General features: G+C 45.3%; 1 protein-coding gene across 1 annotated transcript; it reads left to right on the top strand.

Moving 5' to 3' along the window:
* Positions 1-868: 868 nt before the first annotated feature.
* On the top strand, positions 869-1595 carry LOC136528683 (probable calcium-binding protein CML29). The gene has a single exon (XM_066521648.1). The coding sequence runs from the start codon at positions 958-960 to the stop codon at positions 1435-1437; it is 480 nt and encodes a 159-aa protein (XP_066377745.1). The 5' UTR covers positions 869-957; the 3' UTR covers positions 1438-1595.
* Positions 1596-22176: the final 20581 nt, after the last annotated feature.

Here is a 22176-nt window from a genome sequence, read left to right as displayed (position 1 = left end):
GCAAACCTCCTGGAACCCCCGGGTGTGCGAGATGCTAGGGATGCTCGCTATGCCGCTACCTACCGCCGGTGAGGCTATGCCCGGCCAAATCGATGGACACCCTTGGGCGCCGTGCTCTGTTTGTGTTCGTGAAGAGGAAGGTGGAGTGGGTTCTAGATGAGAAAGTGCAAGACAGAAAGAACGTGGGAGAGGGGTTGCAGTAATTTGAAAATAGATTGGTGTCACAATGCAAAAGTGCCTTTTAGTTTTTTTTCTGAAAAATGATCATATCGGCTGAAAAAATTACATAATAAATTATAGAAATATCAAAATGTAGCAATGTAATTTTTTGTAAACTTATATTGTTCAGATCTACAAAGTAGAAGTGTAAAATCACTGGTTTGATACTTTATATATTTTATGTATAATTAGATGTACGCATTCCTTAGTGTATTTTTTAAGACATTATTTCTTGTCTTCAATAAACCTAGAGTAATAAAATATAATAAAATACGCATGTCACACTTCACGCCTAGAAAAGTTCAATTTAAGTGCAACAAATAACGAAGAAAAGGTTTCAGATGAGGAATTTGCTACGGAAAAACAAACAACGAAGCCCAGTTTGGCCCAGTACCCATCGTCTGTCCATCCACCGCGCGCGCCATCTCGCACGACAGAATCCATCCAGCCGGCTTCTCCTATCTGACTATATCTCTATCGCATCGCGGCGCGGGAACACGATGCTCAATGATAACAACAATGTTCCATTCCATGTCGACACAAAGCGGCCAAAGATTCTGGTTCTCCGTTCCAAACCTTATCGAGACCTTCTCAATGGCCATGGATCGAACGCTGGCTCCAACTCTTTTAAAGCCCGCAGTGTGCTTGCTTGCCAACCATAGCCATCGAGCAGGGCTCATCCACAGACCGACGACAACCAGCTCATCACCCCCCGCAAGTCAAGCTAAGCGCGCAGCAATGGCGGCGGCGGCACCGGGGCGGCCACTGGCGGCGGACTTCGAGGCGCTGAGCTACATCAGCAGCCTGGTGGAGGCGTTCCAGGCGTTCGACTCCGACAGCGACGGGCTCGTGACGGCGCCGGAGCTGCGGGGCCTGCTGGCGTCGCTGGGCCTGGACAAGACCGAGGCCGAGGCGCGCGACATGCTGGCGCGCGCCGACGCCGACCGCGACGGCCGGCTCAGCGTCGAGGAGCTCCTGGACGTGATGAACGCCGGGGAGCTCGGGCTGGGCGCGCTCGGGGCGATGCTGCAGTCGGCGCTGCCCCAGCTCGAGGCCGCCGGGGCCGCGCTCGTCGGCGCGGACGAGCTCGCCAGGGTGCTCGGCGCCCTGGGCAACGCCAGCCCCGAGGACTGCGCGGCTATTGTTGAGTGCCTGGACAGCGACGGCGACGGCGCCATCACCATCGAGGAGTTCAGGCTGATGGCTGATCTGCTCTAGGTCCAGCTTGCAGCTAGCCTAGGCTGTGCACGTACCGCGTGGAACGCCATGTCAAAAATTTGCTGTGTGGATCGACCATCGACGTGGGGTTAGTTGTTCATCTATGTACCGAGATTGACAATAAATCAAACAGGGGAGCTACGCGATTCGTGTGTGTCTATGCCATCGACTTAAAAACTATGTGTGAATCTACCTCGTTGGTTTTTTTAAATCTACCTATCCAGATTCAACCTTTAAATCCTCGACTCCTCGACGCAGTTGCTCTTATTATTCGGAAAAAAAGAACTTAATCGACTATGTATATACAGAAATGGGAGAGCAATTGTGCAATTAGTTTCTTTGAAAAAAAACTAAAAATGAACTATGTATGAAAAAAATGGGGAGACGAATTGTGTAATAAGTTTCCTCATTTGAACTAGAGGAGACATGAGGATACCCGTTGGAGCTCCATCCCCATCCTTAGGCTTTGTTCGACTACACTCATATGATCATATCCACTCAATCCACATGAATTGGAGTGAAAAATAATTGATTTTGTTTCTCAATCCACTCTAGCACACATGGATTGGGGGTTACGAGTGTATCTATACAAGCCCTTACCAGAGATGAACGTGGCGCTGGGATTCGGACCAAAAACCTATAGCCTAATGTGTAGCTCCTCTAATCACTCCATGGCAAAAGTCACTTGTGTCATAAGGGCATATCAATTCCCCTCGTGTTCATTTTCTAGATTTTGAAATAAAATATTTAAGAGCCTAAATGAATTCAAATGAAAAATGTTTCAGATAGAAAGTTTTAGGTACCATCGAGTATTACAACTTCGGTTTTGGTTGTTTCACAATTCAAGGTCATTTGAAAATTGAGTTTTAAATTGTGAGAACTTCAAACATAATTTAAGGACCACAAATGATTTTAAATAAAAAAGGTCATCAATTAAAAAGTTATAGTTCTCATCAAGATCTACAACTTTGATTTTGGTTATTTTTTCATCCGAGGTTGTTTGTAAAATTTGAATTTCAAAATGATAGAACTTCAAATAGAAATTTGAGATCATAAATAATTTCTAACAAAAAAAGTTGTCAGCTACAAAGTTGTAGATCTCGTCGATGTCTACAACTTTGCTTCTGGTCATTTTTCTATCTGAGGTCGTTTGGACAATTCGAATAATTAAAAATCAAAATATAAGAACTTCACATAGAATTTTAGGAATATAAATGATTTCAAATGAAAATGTCATCAACTAAACATTAAAAGTGCATCTAGCCCCTTAGTGGGTTTTGGTGATTAAATGATAACACAATTAAAGGTCTAACAAATTTGCTAAGTGTTGAATACAAAATTGAGTATATTTCATACACGTGAAGATTGGTTATCTCAACAAGAAGGCAAACTTGATGGTATTCCACATAATGTTCAAATAAAGGCCAAAACTGTGTATTGTCGTATTGGAAGATTATAGAAACAACCTAGTTCAAGCAAAAGACAACAATGCAATTAGAGTTGATGAAATGGCTTCTCTTATCTAGGAGATCATGGATTCATGTGAGAGCAAGTATATTTCGCAAATGGCAAATGAGACATAAGTTGACGAATATGGATTGGTCTCATATAGGTGGCCTGCTTTGTATGAACAAGAATAGATCAATCATGGATGGATATTGATCAAACTTAAAGTATGAAGAGTGAACATGGACAACAATGGCATTATGAAGAAATAGCAATCCAAGGAAGTCAAGTATATTGATAGTGAAGTGTGTCAAGCCAAAATGTAGAGGATACAAGGAATCATGAATTGGCTTGACTATATATATTGATGTTGATCAAGATACGTGATCAAAAGAAGATGAGGCAAGTCATGGAAGGTTTATGGACAATAATTGGAGTATGACTTAGATATGGATAATGATTGCTATTGGACTTGAAATGAATGCTTAATGTCGGTTCAAGATATGATGTGACTTGAGGATAGCTTGATAGGGTGAAGATAGCAAGGAAAGGGGCTTCGAAGGACTGAGCAAAGGTGAAGCGCAAGTGAGGGCTTGGCACCGATGGACCATGACTGTAGTGAAGAAGAGAGTACTTGCATTGAGTTGAGGTACTAATCAAGTTATGATGAGTCATATTGTGTGGAGGATCAAATCATTGTTGAATCATAAGTGGAATTTGAAGCTATGAATGGAACTCACATGTGTTGAAATGGTTCAAGTCATAAGCTCAAGGTTGAATTACTCAAAGGATTGAGACAAAGATGGTTGCAACCTCTATTGAAAAGATATTGAGAAGATATGGCATATGAGGACATTGAAGACTCAAGTGGCTAAAATAGTTTTATCATTTTGATCTTGAATATAGGTATACCTTACTATCAAGGGGATGCAACACAAATAGTTAGACAAGTCTCAAGTGCTCAAACTAATTAACCAAACCTTGAGTGCTAACATAAGATAAACAATTGCACAACACTTGCACTTTCTAATATTGGTGCTTGTTCTTGGTTGGGTTGGATATCCCTTGGAATAAGCTTTTCGCAAAGTTCCAAGATCATCAAAATTCAAGTTCGAAGTAATAATTATGGCTTTCTTTGTGAGGCCTGCTGTGTTGTTATCTCTGGCTACTGAAGTTTAGCGTCCAGACTCTAAGTCCAATAGCAATCATTATATACCCATCCCACCGGCCATTTTTGGCCCTCCCCGCATGTGCCTAGCCCGCACGCATGCCCCGGCTCGGGTCCGCTAGCCACCTCCTCCATGGCCGAGCTCGCCTCCTCCATGGCCGCGTCCTCAATGGCCAAGCTCCCCTCCTCATGGCTGCCTCATACATGGCCGAGCTCACCTCCTCCATGGCCGGGCATTGGCAAGCTCTGAGCTCGCGGCCATGGTGGGGCTTGGCCTAAGCAGAGAACGAGATGGGGAAGAAGAAAGAGCTAGGGGCAAAAAGGACATTTCATCGCTGTTCTCTCTCCTCCTAAGTAAGAAATGAATATTTTATTGGGCGTGATGTCCAGGAGCAAATTTGATAATAATGTTGGTGACTACCAGTAAACTGCTCCATTTTGCATGTCCGCTAGCAAAGAGATGTCACTTTCAGTGTCCTATAGCAAATTTGCCTTATTCATTAGGGTCATAACTAGAAAATTGTTTTTTTATTTTCTTCTAAAAAACTTTAAACAAAAAAACTATCATCACCCACTTATATATACATATATCTATGTCCCAAGAAGAATGTTCCTATATGAATATATGTAGAATTGCCTCTCTTGGAATATATGTTTAGTTGGATGCCCTACAATCGATAGGTTCTGACCTTCAAATCCTAATTCCAATCGTCTTGTTAAACCAAGAAGAATCTCACTTGTTTAAAGGCTAGTGTGCTTTGGAGTAATAGGATTATATAGCTAGCTAGGTTGATTTGGTGCCTTTAATAAACTCTATGCAGTATCCATGCCAAAAGTCTCACTCTCTCATAAACACCAAAAGGAGTTCATATGTGATACCGATCATTGTCCGTGGACTTTTAGTACAAAGTAATCTGTAGGATAAGTTCGATAACTTCACCATACACCAAAAGTCTTTGGAGAAGTATTCACCAAACCAACTTTAGTAGCATTTGTTGGACTTGAGATGATAATCCCACTTCCATTATTGTGCAAAGATACTAGCCACCCATCAGAAGTTATAGAATCTACACGGAGCGCAGCTTTCTTGTATTATGTACCCAATATCTCATAACACTTGATCCTAAAATGGGCAGTCGATTTGTGTTTAATGAAATTCTTCATAGTTGTATGATCGATTGGACAAAAGGTGGTTGGGTCACTTTTTGATAGCTTAAACTATTGCTCAATAGACTTGTCTCAAGTTGGAGTGGGTAATAAAACATACTTTGTCAATAACATGTTGTATAGTTTTGACACCAGCAACCACAAGCTTCTTTAGTTAATATTCCTCCTAATTCATGGATACGTTCGAGTATGAAGAGCATTTAGCATTCTATCCTTTAGTGCTTCCACACTAGGAACCTAAGTGTTTTCGGATGCTCTTTCCCTTCATTCATACACATCTTGTGAGCATCCACAATAATAACCAGCATGCTCACAAGTACTTGACCCATCTTTCCCTATAGCGCATCATCCGACCTAGGTTACGGTCAACTTAATCTAGTGATGTGATATCATTGTCGATAAGAGATGTAGAACAAGCTTGGAATACCTTATGAAATTTTTATACCTCTCTAAGGGACACCACAAAGGTTCCTAGGTCTTGTTTATGAGTTGACGTTACATATGACCCGTTAGATGAAATAATGACCTAAAAACAAGCTTAAGATTTTCTAGTCCTATGGGAATCTATATTAGATCAATATTCGGTGCAATCTTATTGTCGATGTTTTTTACCAACAGATATTTGGTTCTTGGGGAACCCCGCTTGGTACGAAGAACAATCATAGATGAAGAATGTGATTTATAATGGTTCGGGCCTCTGGGAAGCAAGTAAAAGCCGTACATCCAGTTGCTACTCTTGTATTGCTTGTATTCATCGAGATTGCGATTACAATGTAGCTATGCCTATGAGAGAGTCGATCCTTACAATAGGGGATATTGCTAGCTATTTATATCCAGGATCAACTTGCCCTACAAGCTAAGAAGTTGTGCCCCAGTCGGAGACTTGGCGCAATTCGGAGATATCATTCCTTGAATAGGGTCGTCGTGGGCCTTTGGGTCGTCTCTTATCCGAAGTAGGTAGTTGGCAATATGGAAGTCGAGGTACCCAGAGGTATGGCATCGACATAAGCCCCTAAGCTTGTCTATAAAACACAACTTGGTCGTCTGCGAGTAATCGAGATTGTCTTAGTTGGGTGGTTTGTAGTCTGGGTACCAAGAGGTAGCCCGAGTTACCAATAGCGACTTCAATCCTGATATCACGTAGGCCGATAAAGGTGTGCTATTGGGAGATGAGCTTGATCCAGTGCCATCCTAGGGTCATCTTGTCTTGTCAATCCCATTTCACACGTAAGCCAGAGGTGCATAGTCGTCAATTAGTCGAAGCGCTGCGTCGGCTCGGTTTCCCAAGAGTGCGTGTGGTGGAGATTTAATTCCTTTTTTTAATGGAGATGGTGGTTGAGATTCCTAGAAAGGTGGCTTGGTCCCATTTAATCAGGCCTACTCATGATGAATGTGCAACCTCCATTCCCAAATTTCATAGCAAAGATGAGGAAGAAAACTGTTCTGTAAACGTCCCCACAAAGTGCCGCATCTGCTGCTCACGTAGTCACCTGGCCAATCGGCCATGGCATCGTCGTCGAGTAGTATGCCATCGCCACCACCGTTTGTGCCCACGTCTCCGTCCTCGACGTCCTCCGGAGCCCCAGCCTCAACGGCGGCATGGCCGCTGGCGATGACGTCGGTGGCTCCAGCCCAGGGGTCCTAGGAGGGGAAGCTAGGGTCGATGAAGTCATCGTGCTAGGACCTCTAGTTGGGCTCTCAACCTAGATGGCGTCGTCAGCACCGGAGGTGGCGATCGAGCTCTTCGACGAGGACGAGCCAAAAGGCCCAACCCTATCGATGGGCACTGCTCCTGCTACCCCGGTCATCTCCACCGCCTCCACCACCCTCGACGTCCTCGGCCCCTCCTCCTCTTGCACCGCTGGCCAGCCAGACACGAGCCGTGACGAGGAGAATGTGAGGAAGCTCTTCATCGAGCTGAATCGCGAGGCCATTGGCATCCCAGGGGATGGTGGCATTGTGATCCTCAGCAGTGATGATGAGGAAGAGGCCGAGGAGGTGAAGGACGAGCTCGCGGGTAGTGGGTCGCCATCCCTCGCATCTCATCAGCAAGCGCTCTAAGGAGCTTGGTGAAAATCAGAGGTGGTACCTGCTCCGTTCGCCTTAGATTAGGGTTCTAGTTTATCCACTTGTAAATCCATCTTAGTGAATTATCAATCAAATATCTAGTCCCCAATATGAAATGTTATTTTGTGTTTATCCATGTTTTTCAAACTGTTCCGCGCTCGAATCACCGCGAGTAGAGTCGCGACGTACTTTACACATGGACATAGTCCAAAGTTAGGATAACTTTAGCAGTGTCATCCTAATCACTGAGTTTACTCACAGCCCTGTGCTACAGACTAGCCGGGCTACTCTAGTTAGGTTGGAGCTTTACTCATAATTCAGGTACAAAATATCTTAAGTGCAAATTATTCACAGGGCTCCAAATTGCTAATTTTATTCTGAGAATACAAATTATTCACACTTGGCAGCTGGGCTACGCACATTACGGCTGCCAAGTGATTTTTTGGGGGATTGTGCATGCCAAGCGGTCATTTAACCCCTCGCCTTGCTTCGGTGGCAACCATTGCGCCTATTCTATTGCTTAGCATTTCCAAACTCTACACTGTGCCTTTTCGCACTTTCCTTTGCCCCCAAATCCCCACTTTCACCACCGCCATGGCCTCAAGCTCCGAACTCACCAGACACGATGCCACTGCTCACCAGGAAGAGGCTACCGCAACGGAGCCCTGGCCCTTAGTTCAACCAAAGGAGGAGCCCGAGGACCTAGCGGAGCTAGTGGAGATAGTGGTTATCGATCAACTAAACGAATACTAGGTCCCTTTGACAACATCAGAGACAAATTTGGAGACGCTGACGATGCGCGGTGTGCTTCTAGAAGGGTACGTGTGGACTGCCACCCAAGGTGAGAAACATCTGACCCCGAACACCTTCCAAATCACCACCTTTACTGCGCATTACGAGTGCAGATTTGGAGTGCCACCATCCAAGTGCTTGGAGCGAGTTTGTAGGCACTATTGGATCGAGATTGCTCAGATGCTACCAAACACTATTGCTATGTTGAGTGTCTTTACCATTCTGTGTGATGCGTGGCTTGGAATCGAGCTTATCTCGCCCTATGGTGCCACTTCTACTCGGGCATGTATCATGGTGCCAACTTGTTCATGGGGTCGGCTAGCTTCTCTCTTAGGAAGAAAGGAGAGTACATTGTGTTCCCGATTAAGTCCTCCTGGAAGGGCTTTGCAGAGAAGTGGTTTTACATTGATCTTTGATAGAAGAATGTTATCAAGGCTGATTACAGGATGCCTGTAACCAACGAGGCTTGGTACTCACCCCCCATCATGATTGAAAAGATGAGGGGCCACATCGAGCGTGTCCAGGCTCTCCGGGAGGCCAGATTGACTGTTGCACACATAGTCGAGACCTTCGCTCGGTGGAGGATTATTCCCTTGAAGCGCAGGGATTTGGCCTGCACCTACTTGGGGGTTATGCACCCGAATAGAGAGTCAAGAGAAGGTTAGATACCTCAGCCCAATCTTGCTCTCTACTCAGAAGCCTTAATCCTTTAGTGCTTAATTTTAACCTTGACTCGCATTTTCAGAAGTGTTAGAGGAGGAGATCTCTCGTTGGGTGAAGTACATCCTTGGCATGGACCGAGCGGACTGGGAGGGTGTCTCCTAGCCATATTGTGCTAAAAATCCTCCCCCCATGGTGACTAGCTTAAACTTCTCTAGGCCGTCTTCCTTAAACAGTCAGGTTAATTTTATTTCTTGTATCTGTTAGGTGGCCCCCAGAATTGGCATCGTCTCGGGGAGTGTTGCCTTGAGCCATGATGAAGGGGATGTCGTGGAAGCTCCCCAAGCCCTAGCCTCTAAGCCTGCTAGTGCCATGGACAAGCTGGCACATGAGATGGCAGAGATTGGGGCAAAATGTACCCAACAGCAGATGCTAGTCGGGGCAAAGTAGCTACAGGAGCAGGCTCCTCCCAAGAAGACCCCTATGCCCAAGCCACGGACAACTCTGGCAAAGAAGAAGATGGGAGATGCAGCCCGAGGGCCCACGAAGCCCAAGAGAGCACCAGCCACCCAATCGGCCCCTCAAGTGGAGAAGAGGAAGCTCCAATCGTAGGGGGAACCCGATCATGTCACCCTCCCCGAAAGCAAAAGAGCTAGGAGATAATCCAAGAGCCCTCCGCCTAGAGAGGGCACGAAGGCTGTGCGACTCAAGCTGGTGCTAGCGAGGAGCGCTCGATTAGAGACCCACCTCGTAGACATGACTAGGTATCCACTATGATCGTCTTTGGTAGGCTATTCGAGTCATTCTCTTATCTAGAATGTATCAAACGCACACGGGAGGTTTGTCTTCAGCAGGAAGCAGCAACCCCGACAACCAGCAACCTGACGACTAGGCGGGCACCGAAGCTTAAGTGCTCTGTCCCCTTTAAGCCATGAGTGAACTGAATTATGTGGTTATATGCTTGTCCCAAGTATCCTCTTGACATATGTGTCTTCTGGCAATGTTTCTAGGTTAGAAGAAGCCCCAAGCTTGTCAGCTAGAGGTGACGATTATGATGTAGCCCCGACCCCAGATAGGCCTAACCTAGAGTTGTTGACCTAGGTTAAGGTTCTAGGGAGCGAGGAGATGATTCCCGAAGATGACCCTTCCCAGATGAGCCCACTTATCGAGAGTTTGAAGGCCTGTCAAAGCTCGTGGAAGGGAGCTAGTGACAGGGCCAAGCATTACAAGGCAGTGGTGTCTCAACTGGAGGAAGAGGTGAAGACTCTTTGAGATGCAAATGAGGGTATGTAAATGACTTGCTTATATAAACATTTACCTTTGTTGTGGTGTTTGTCTCAAACCTTGCAATGTTTGTAGATCATGTCGCCTACACCGGGCGCCTGGAAGGTGAGAAGGCGACTCTAGAGCAGGAGATCAAAGAACTGCGGCGCAAGCTTGAGGTCTTCGAGTAGCATTGTATAGATGTTGAAGCAAAACTGGTAGAGGGAGCTCTCACTTCGGCTGGGCATGCCATCAGGATCCTCAAGAGCTACTTGCCTGGTCTTGATGTAGGCCTGATTTCTCATGGTTATAATTGTAATGGACGTATGGTCAGAAAGCTTTTTGACGAGAGCCATGCAGCGCTTCAGCCATTTGTAGAGAAGATGAACCTCTCGGTTAGTGATGAGGAAGGAGAGGAATGAAAATATTTACCTATTCCTGCAACACTGTGAGATGTATTATAATGCACTATTTTGTTTATTTTGCTAGTCCTACATAATTCTTCTTACTTTTGCCATTTGGACCGTCATCTTGCAAACAGTTAGACTTATAGCAGCCAAACTCGAGCGGTTTGCGTGTTGTATGCCGATGCTGCTTGCTAAATTAAGTTTAGCTTGAGTGAGAATTTTTTACATACTAGTGAATAGTAGTATGATAGCCCCCGACTCTTTATTTGGATATGAGTAACTTATCCGAATAAAGAGTAAAAGACTAGCCGAAGAAAATATTGGAATTGAACAGTCCCCGAGCATATATGCTCGGCAAAACAACTACCAACAGAGATATAGAAATAATGTAGTTATCCGGGTAGTATGCTGAGAAACAAAACACCAGGAACATGATTTATTATGCATAAAAGCATTGTAGCCGATCCATGTTCCATGTATTCGGGAGCATATCCCCGTCTATCTCTGCTAGTCGGTATGCGCCTGGTCGGGCTATATCAACTACAATATATGGACCCTACCAAGGAGGTGTTAATTTAGTTTTATCCTTTATGCGTTGGTCTTGTTTGAGTACCAGATCGTCGATGCTAAGCGCCCGGCCACATACATGCTGGCTATGATATTTTCTGAAGTGTTTGCTGATATTTTTCTACTCGGAATGCGGCTATGTCATGCTTTTCTTTGAGGAGTTCAAGGTCAGTGTACCGACAATTAGGTTGCTTTTCTTTAGAAAACATCGCTACTCAGGGCGAGTTTAGTCAGACTTCAGGGGGAAGGACAGCTTCAGCCCCATACACAAGGAAAAATGATGTTTCACCCGTGGCCCGGTTAGCTATAGTGCGCACTGCCCATAAAACTGTGGGGAGTTCTTTGATCCATTTTTTATCGTAGGTGCTAAGCCTATCAAAAATACATGTCTTGATCCCTTGCAAAATTATGTCGTTAGCACGCTCTACTTGATCGTTGGTCATCGGGTGATAGACTGAGGACCGATAATGCTTAATGGCATGCCTTTCACAAAAATTCTCATTTTTTTGCTGGTAAATTATGTACCATTATCTGAGAGTATTCGGTGTGGTACGCCAAAACGTAGTACAATGCTCCACAAAAATTTGACTGTATTCTCTTTGGTTATCCAACCTACTGGCTTGGCTTCAACCCATTTGGTGAAAGTATCGATCGCTACAATCAGAAATCTATAACCACCCTGGGCTCTTGGAAAAGAATCCAGGATGTCGATGCCCCACGTGGCGAATGGCCAAGACAAAGGGATCGTGTTTAACGCTTGAGCAGGCTAGTGAATCTACCATTTGAAAAACTAACAAGCTTCACATGTTCTAACCAACTCAGTGGCGTCTTCGAGCACTGTAGGCTAGTAAAACTCTTATCAAAAGTCTTTTCCGACCAGCATTTTGTGAGAGGCATAGGACCTATAGATTCCTCCATGGATGTCGTGGAGCAAACTAATGCCCTCAGTCTGGGTGATACACTTGAGAAGAACCCCATTTCGCCCTCGCTTACAGAGGGTACCATCTACCATTTGATAGCCTATGGCTTTATGGCTGGTTCGTTCTATATTCGTATAATTGACCAGAGTAGCCTAGTTTGTGAGGGACGTCCAGATTGGATCCATCCAGTTCTCCCCATTTCCAACTAGAGCGGCAGCACGAGCCGTATCGTCCAGCATAGACTTCCCAAGGAATTTGTTGAGTATTGCCTCGTCGCTCGACGGATCAAGCGTGGGGTTTGAACCCAACTTTGACATTGGGATAAAAGGGTTTTGTTAGCACTTCGACTAGGATGTCTCCTGGTAGGTGCTGTCATTCAGTTGCCCAGCTGGCGAGCTTGTCAGCATCCAAGTTTAGTTTTCTCAGGATGTATTGGACCTCGAGTCTGTCAAATTTAGATTCCAATCGCCTGTATGCCAATAAATATGCGGCCATGTTCTCGTTTATTGCTCGGTAATCCTTGTTGGTATGTTTAGCGACTACTTCTGAATCCCCTTTCACAAGTAGTCGTTTAACACCCAAGGATATGGCAATTTGTAAACCAGTTAATAGGCCCTCATACTCGGCAATATTGTTAGTTGGAGTTGGATCAGTAAAATCAATTTGAATTGTGTACCTCATGGCATTTCCTTCCAGAGAGATTAAGATGACACCAGCCCCTGCACCATTCTTGCATTTTGCTCCATCATAGAACATCCACAAGTGCTCGGGGTTTTGAGTCGCCTCCTCGAGTTCGGGATTTGTCCATTCTGCAACAAAATCAACTAGAGCCTGCCATTTGATCGCAGTTCTAGGCACAAACTCTATATTGTATTGTCCTAACTCGATTAACCATTGAGCGATTTTACCAACGTCATCTCAATATCAACAATGGTACCGAGTGGGTATCAAGAAACCACTTTGATCTTGTGACTTAAGAAATAATGCTTAAGCTTGCGAGAAGACATCAATAAGGCATAGATTAATTTTTGAATGTTTGGGTACCTGGATCGGGCATCGTGTAGTACTTCGCTCACAAAATACACGGGGTGTTCTTTTGTTGACTTCTCTGCCTGGCGCTCGACCACCATGACCACGCTGACAACTGTAGGAGTTGCTGCTACATAAAGGAGCATGGTTTCGCCATCTTTGGGAGGAACAAGTATAGGTAATTGTTTCAAGTATTGCTTGAACACCTGGAACGCTTCTTCGGCCTGTTCACTTCAAAGAAAACCATCATGCTTCTTTAATAATTTATAAAACGGCATACCTCATTCGCCTGACTTGGATACGAATCGACTTAGTGCTGCCATCATGCCAGCTAGCTTTTGGACTTCTTTCTTGTTGCATGGAGACTGCATGTCATCGATAACCTTGATCTTCTTTGGGTTAGCTTCGATGCCCTAATGAGACACTAAGTACCTGAGTAGCTTACCCGAGGAAATGCCAAAAGAACATTTGTCGAGGTTTAGCATCATCTTGTTCTTACGTAAGTTATTAAAAATTTCTTCTAGATCGGCAATCAAATCGCCTTTGAATTTGCTTTTAACAACAATGCTAACAATTTATGCTTCCACATTGCGGCCGATTTGGCCCTCAAGAACAATATGAACATATTTTTGATACGTAGAACTAGCATTCTTAAGGCCAAAAGGCATCTTAATATAACAATAAACGCCAAAATGAGTTACAAATGCAGTTTTTTCCTCATCGTCTATGCACATGCTAATTTGGTGATACCCCGAATAGGCATCTAGAAAACATAGCAATTCACGTCCAGAGATTGAATCTACAATTTGATCTATCCTCGGAAGGGAATATTCATCCTTAGGGAATGCTTTATTAAGATCAATGTAGTCCACGCACATCCTATCACGTGCCATTTGGCTTCTTGACCATGACGGGGTTTGCTAGCCACTCTGGGAAGGGGACCTCTCATATGAAACCGGCCTTCAGAAGTTGGTTGATTTCATCTCATATGGCGGCTCACTTCTTGGGTGTATAGCGTCTTTATTTTTGTCTGACTGCTCGGGCGCCAGCTGGTAGACCCAATTTGTGCTCGATTACCTCCCCGAGCATCCCGGGCATGTCAGACAGTTCCCAAGCGAATACATCTTTATTTGCCCAAAGGAAAGCAATGAGCTCAAGTAATGTTCGGATCTGTTCCAATGTCACGATTTCGCCGGGCCGTTGGAGGCCGAATCGAGTTGTCCAGTTATCGGGTGCTCTGTTGCGATTTTCCCTTAGATCAAGGGGGTGTCGTCGAGCCTGCCCAGATGTCCATGTGTACACCTCCCTTGATCATGGAGTGGTTACAGGGGTACTAGCCCGACTTGAGTCCTGGACAGCAACCAACCCGGGTGAACAAAAGAGATTAGCAGTGTTCTTCTGGCCACGAAGTCTTCGAAGCCCTTGGAGCCTGAGTAGCACCATAATTCTTGCGGGAACTCCACCTTCATGACATGCTCAAAGGCCTATGAGTTTTGAAGGAAAACTCCTCGATCTTTCGTGCAATGTCGAAGCGGATGTTAGATGTCCCAGCATATATGGTAGCTCTAGCCGTGCGCAAGAATGGTCGACCCAAAATACTGGGTGTCGTTTCGTCGTGCCTGGTGTTTTAGTATCGCAAAATCAGATGCCATGCGAGAGTCCCACACTAGGACTTCGACATCATCAGCGATTCCCTCAAAGTGGTGAGTTGACCGGTCTGCAAATCTGATGCGCATATTTGTCTTCAGCAACAGCGCGAATTGTAACACATTTTCGCAGACAGACATAGGGATAATGTTGACCGCTGCACCAAGATCACAAACAACTTCCAAAATGTGATGACCGATTGAAACTATGATGATATGACGGTCGGGATCTCCTTTCTTAACTGGCCAGGAGATGTCTTGCCACCCCTTGATGACCGCCTCCCGGTAGAATTTTGTTTTCACTATCTCAATGGAATCAACGTCATCGAGACTGGCCCAGGTTAACTCGAGATGAGTGTCTTCGCGGGTATGGAGGGTTGAAAGAGAATCTTCTCTTATTCCCATTAATATTGAAACGCATGTTGGCTGATGCTACATAGATTGAAGCCACTACGGTGTGAAAAAAGGTCGACCCAAAATAATGGGCGCTTTTGGACCACGACCGATATTCAGGATCACAAAATCTGTTGTTATGTAGCTGCCACCAACTATAAGGCAGATGTCATCTAGAATCCCCTCAATTCGTTAAGTTGTCTGATCTGGCAGTACCACACGTATATCTAGATCAGTTAAGGCCCCGAGTTGTAATACGTCATCATAGACTGACAAAGGTATGACGTTCATGCCCATGCCCACATCATAGATAGCCTTCAGCTTGAGGGCCGATGGTGATCGGGGTCATTGGTCGGCCAGGATCTCCCTTCTTGATGGGCCAAGAATCGTCCCACCACCTGCCGGTGGGATGCTCTACATAGTAGTCTGGCTTTGCTATGTCAATGATCATAACTTCATCTGTCCTCTTACGATGACATCAAGGCATGTGGTCTGCCGGTGATTTGGATCCACTAGCACCCCGTTTAGTAAAGACTAGAGGGCTCTCAACAACCTCTTGGTCAGGTTCCTCATAATCGAGTGTCATAAGCTGAACCTCGAGATTGATCTAGAGAGATTGCCCAGATAGAGTTGTGACTTCTCTGACGGTCCTGAGGGATTCCGGACTCTTGACCCCGATTAGCTTGAAGTTTAGATCTCAGGTATGCTCAAAAACCCATCCACCAAAGTAGATGGCCGACGGCACATCGCAGAGAAAAGCTTTGATCTAGGAGTCCTTGGTGAGATCACCCATGACAACAGGTAGTGCTACAATGACGTCAGAGCACGTCGGTTTTGCGTACCAAACATTGTTGATGATTGTCATGATCAGTCTTCGCCCAAGATCCCCCTACCTAGCGCACCTCTGTCGGTGTTTTTTACCGGCAGATATTTGGTTCTTGGGGAACCCCGCTTGGTGCGAAGAACAATCACAGATGGAGATGAGATTTATACTGGTTCGAGCCCCCGGGAAGCGAGTTAAAGCCGTACGTCCAGTTGCTACTCTTGTATTGCTTGTATTCAGCGAGATTGCGATTACAATGTAGCTATGCCTATGAGAGAGTTGATCCTTACAGCAGGAGGATATTGCTAGCTATTTATATCCGGGATCAACTTGCCCTACAAGCTAAGAAGTCATGCCCTAGTCGGAGACTTGGCGCAATTAGGAGATATCCTTCCTTGAATAGGGTCGTCGTGGGCCTTCGGGTCGTCTCTGATCTAGAGTAGGTAGTCGGCAATATGGAAGTGGGGGTACCCAGGGGTATGGCATCGACACTTATGATATTACTTACTTCATAAACCAAGTAAGCAACACTCCTCCGAGGAGATGTATGGATCTTCCGCTATAGAAAGGGGAAGGACTGGAACAATCCTTTTGAGGAGCCCAGGCCCAGTCTCTCTACCCAACTAGTGCCAGTGTAGTGGCATGTTAAACCCCACCCCACCATGAGGCCACTTATAAATAACCATCGCATATATATATAGTGCCAAAGGGCATGAGGACAAGGGACTCTCTCCCAACCACTCTTGTTCAATTGTGTGTTATCAAACCCTAGTTTACATCGTCTCTCCTCCACTCTTCCCCTTAACCTCTTCAGGATTCTCTATACCAACATTGACCTACTTTAGTCAAGATCAATACAATCTTTTGTGAGGTTTAATGAGTGGAGCTAGATCAATACATGACCCATGTAGCTAATTCCATAGCCGGAATTTAGTCATGACGAGCACATAATTCAATAGAATATTTTTGAGAATAGCCTGATGATTAGAAGCATCTCTGCGAAAGTTAGTAAAAGAATATTAGTGAAATTTGTTTGATGGTTATCTATATAAGTCTAGTACTACCTCTGTCCAAAAACAATAATAAATCCCGCTTTTCAAAAAAAATCACAGATTTGATTAAGTTTACAGAAAATAGTATCAGCATCTATATCTATGAATATGTTTATTATGAAAATGTATCACATCATAAATATTAATGTTTTTATATATTTGGTTAAACTTGAAACTGTTTGATAAATAGAGTATTAAGTATTGCATATTAATTTAATAAATAGTTTTTTATGAAATTTTAATAAATAGATTGGACCAACTAGAAATTAGTAAATTAAAAACAATGGCAGATTTTGTTTTGCACAGTAAATTTGAGATGAGATAACTATGCAATGCTTTGGGGTGTTCTTTACTCCATTGATCGGAGACAAGCAGGAAAAAGTGGATTTTTTTAAAAAAAAATGAGAGGCGGCAATGCAAAGAGCATGCTGACGGCCTACACGTGCCTCCTGTGTGATTTCGAGGGCACGCCGCATCTCAAACACAGTGAACCCAGTGCTGCAACCAAAGTTCAAACGTGCTCTTTTGTGCGCGCTTTTCGATTTGCCCGTGCGACCAATGTGAACCGGAGTACCGAACGGAGCAGCGCCCCGGCGCGGCATACATACAGCGTCGTCATTGACTCTCCGGCCGTCGTCTTTTCCTCCGCTGAAATCGATGCCTTCCGCACGTGCCGGCCGGACTCGATCGCCGAATCTAGCTACGCCGCTGGTTACTGGAGGTCAGGTCGGCCGGTCACGTCTGCGTCTGCGCGCGTGTGGCCACATGTTCCCCGTGCATGCATGCGGGCGTACTACCCGCGAGTTTCCCCGGGCGTGCAGGCCAGCACGATCCCGCGCAACCACTGCACCAATTGCTGTCGCGTCGCGGTCACGGCCGCCGGAAAGCGATAGTGCGCCGACGGGCGGTGCCCCAGCCCCGGAACCATAGACACGCCCGGAGTGGAAATGGCCCCGAAACGGACCAGGCAGCGCCTGCAGACGCACAAAGGCGAAGCTGGTGTTGGCTGAATGGCCCAGACGCACGAGAAATGCGTGCGGACTGGGTAGGCAGTTGGGAGTTGGGATTGGGAGGAGGAAAGATGCCGCCAACTTTAGCCTGTTCGCTTGCTCGTAAACGATCGTAAATTTTCAGTCAGGAACCATGTTTTTCTCTCACACCAAACCAGCCAGCAGTAAATAATCCACGATACGATACGGCCTCCCGAACAGGCTGCTTGCCACGAGGCCTATCCACCCAGTCAACTCATGGTCACGGAGAGCACCGGCCGGATCCATGTCGTCCTTCCACAGGAGATGCGCTCTCGACGCGACGACGACGAAGGCAAGAGAGAGACATGTCGGACAAGTACGCGCACGGCTGTCGACGGCGACGACACGACGACGGCTGCCGTAAGCTCCAGTGCCGACCAATTAATAATAATAGTAGTGTCCGGCGACCCCTCGGCCGTCGCCACACGATTAACGCGCGCGCAGCTAATCAAGCGACGGTTGGGGACGCCTTTATTTCAGCTTTTCTTCTTCTTTATGGCCGCGTGGTGAATGCGTTCCTTGTGGCCTTATGGGGTGATGGATGGAGAGGCGACTTCTGGTACCCCTCGGCCGCACGTCGCTGGCCGGACCGTTCCTACTTCGAAGTCGCCGCGAACTTTGGCGTCCTGCGTGCGTTCGTGCGTGCCAGCTGAACGGTGAGTGATGGACCGGACAGGGTCGGACAAGAGGGCGCTGTGGCGTACAAGCGTGCGTGCAGCGTCGACCGGAGGGCACACCGGCCGCTGGCCTTGTCCAAGACTTGCTTGCCTGCGTGCCAGGATAGCCGGCGGATCGGAGAGGGCTCGCTGGTAAGACTGGGCGGCGGCGGCGTGCTCATGCTATGCTTCTGATGGCGCCGGGAACGAACGACGGCTGCCGACGAGACATACACGGTGTGCCCAATGCAAGGAATGAGGGAGGAAGAGGATAAGGATAGCATGGCTGCCCTACCACAGACTTGTACGTCGCTCCGGCCTCCGGCGGACTTCTGCACGCTTCTCCAAGCTGCTGCCCAGTGTGGAAGTTACGTGTGCTGCCGCTGCACGCCTGCACCCGCACGAAACACGAGTCACGGAAAATCGGAAAGAAACTGCATTTTTCCTCGGCGCTCGCTTGTTTACAGACAGATAAGTTGGAGACCGAGCTTCAGCTCGGATGGCAAAGGCTTGCGGTGTGCAGCCTGCCCACCGCGGTTCAAACGGGGTGTTCACCGGGATTTATTCTCCAGCCTCTCTCTCGCGCTCGCTTTGGAGCCACAAAGTGATCCCTAGTGTGTGTGGTGGGGGATGCAATCTTCTAATCTGTGTAGTTATAGGTCTAATAGTGCACATGTAATGTATGTGAGGTGTGTGGTTGTAGCGTGGTATAGGCTTTTCCTGTCCTCGTCGTGCGACCTCCGATCCTCGATGGGAAACGATACCAACCAACGTCGGACCCTCCAAACCGTGGAGCCACTCCAGGCTGGAAATGCCGGCCGGGCGGCGGAACGAAACGGCCCGAAACCGACCAAGCAGCGCCAACCCAAGTGGTAGAGTAGCTTATCCAGATCCAGATGGAGATCTCAGCAGCTGCATCTTTCTCAAATGCAGACAACGACGACTCAACTGCTAGAGTAGCTAGCTTATCCGGTTTCCGTCAATCTAGCCAGTGGTTAGTCAGCTGGTTATATACCTGAGCAGACAACAGACACGCCCTCCTACCCTACCATATGGTAGGCCACCGGCGGCCACGGCAGAAGTTGATCCGAAACAGTGAGACGCCACCACTGCCAGTGCCAGCTTTGTCGCCACGGCGAGGCCAGCAGCAGCAGAGGCATCTCCTTTTGGCACAGCACAGCATTTGCCCAAAACCGAGACGTCTGCTCGCGACGTTGCGTTTGCATCGACGGGTTGGGCAGGACCGCAGGAGCGCAGGCCAGGCACAGCGCCGGGGATGGATGGCATGGCTCATGGCTGGTCCCGGGAAACGAGGCCGGAACCGTGCCATTTCCATCAGAATTATTGCGGGAGCAGCACGACCCCGAACCAGACCTAAGCCTTGTTTAGTTCCATGAATTTGGATTTTGGAGTTACCGTAGCACGTTCGTTTTTATTTGGCAAATAGTGTTCAAACATAGACTAATTAGGCTCAAAACGTTCGTCTCGCAATTTCCCACCAAACTGTGTAATTAGTTTTTCTTTTCATCTACATTTAATGCTCCATGCACGAACCACAAACATTCGATGTGACAGATACTACAGCAACTTTTTGAAAGTTGGAGTGGAACTAAACAAGGGCTAACCCCGGCCGGCCCTGCTCTGGTCATTTCCACCACGAGCTAAAGGTGCAGAAGACAAGCAGACGTGCAGCTGCTCGGGTGTGAAGGCACGCATGGCTCCTACTCAGGCCACGGTGGTGTTTAAAGTATAGGGAGATGTATCAGGAGTTCAGGACGTTACGGGTTTGATAGCAATAATAAAATAAATTATAGAAATACTCGAATTTATTAATCCTAATTAACACGTCATTAGTATAGTTTACTGTAGCACCAGTTGTCAAATCATGGACTAATTAGACTTAAAAAAACCGTTCTCGTAAATTAGTCGTAATCCATGTAATTAATTATTTTTTAGTCTATATTTAATAATCTATATATATGTTTAAACCTGTGATGTGATAAGAAGTAAGAGCGGGTTTAGTTCCAGGAAGTTGAAATTTTGGGTTACTGTAGCACTTTCGTTTTTATTTGGCAATTAGTGTTCAAACATGGACTAATTAGGCTCAAAACGTTCGTCTCGCAATTTCTCATCAAACTGTGCAATTAGTTTTTTTCGTCTACATTTAATGCTTCATACACGGGCCGCAAACATTCGATGTGATAGATACTGTAACACTTTTTGGAATTTTGGGTGGAACTAAACACACGCTAAACTCTAGCAGCGGAGAGGAGGTAGACAAGGCCACAGCTTTCGCTGCTGCGCGACGCGCACACGGCGCTAAGCTACGTGTACGAACCAGACGTCACATGTAGTACTGTACGTCCGTACCTCTGTTGCTGAGCCAGAAAATATATACATTTCCTGTAAAATATCAAACCAGATTCTTGATAAAATGTATATTCAAATATGCTTATATTCCATCGTATTAAATATATATGGTTATATTCTTGAAATACATTTTATAGTATTCAAGTCATAAATGTGGATAATGCTTCTCTTTTATAAACTTAGCAAGTAGAATGTTTGACTTGAACGAAATAAACCATTACAATTATATTATTTTTGGGACGAAGGGAACACATACCAACTGTTGGTAGCTAGGATGGATAATGGAGTGCAAAACATAGATTATTAGTCCTCGTAGAAATCATTTGCTGTCATTAGACGTTTCGACCGAAATTGGACAAAACTAGTAAAATAGTTTACGCCAAGCATGAATGGAATGCATTCCCTTGTGTTAGGCGTGTGTTGTTTTATATCATGCCTTGTTGCGCGTGTATGTGTACCATATGTTAAGTTCCGACAGCGTCAATGAATTATGAGTGCATTGTATAGTACTCAATCCATCCCAAATTATAAGACGTTTGACTTTTTTGACATCAAGTTTGACCACTCGTCTTATTCAAAAAATTGTGTAAAATATCACTTCTTTTGTCGTGGCTTGGTTTATTAATCAAAGTTCTTCAAAAATGACTTAAATTTGACTATATTTGTACAAATTTTTTGAATAAGACAAGTGGTCAAACTTGGAGCCAAAAAAGTCAAACGTCTTATAATTTGGGATTGATGGAGTATATCGCAGTGGTTCAAAGTCATAATCATGGCCTGTATGCAATAAAGTTTACTTACTTGCGTACATGACAGTGTGATCCTAATTAATTGAGAAAAGATATGTGGTTGGTTACATATGGTGCAACTAATGTGAAAAACATACAACACCTTACGATTTCTTTATGTTGTCACCTTCCGAATTGAAATATAATACTCCTTCTATCTCCGAATAAATAAATTCTTAGAGTTGTCTTAAGTCAACGTCAAAATTTATGACATCAAATTAGTATCATTATATATATATATATATATATATATATATATATATCGTAGAATATATTTTTATAATGCTACTTTTTCTATAACGTCAGTCAAACTTGACATGGATTCTAGAAATTGATTTATTTAGAGATGGAGGGAGTAGGAATTAGTGATTGGTTTCCACTTTATTTTTAGAAACACAGTACAGATGTAGACTCACATACAAGCAAATACAGTCACCATAAAAGAATGAAGTCGTTAAATTCTAAAATAAATTAAAAAAATACGAGTACGAACA

The sequence above is a fragment of the Miscanthus floridulus genome, chromosome 19 (genome assembly GCF_019320115.1).
Source record: "Miscanthus floridulus cultivar M001 chromosome 19, ASM1932011v1, whole genome shotgun sequence".
NCBI lineage: Eukaryota > Viridiplantae > Streptophyta > Magnoliopsida > Poales > Poaceae > Miscanthus > Miscanthus floridulus.
Note: the sequence above shows the minus strand (reverse complement) of the source record. Positions and strands in the feature narration are given on the sequence as shown.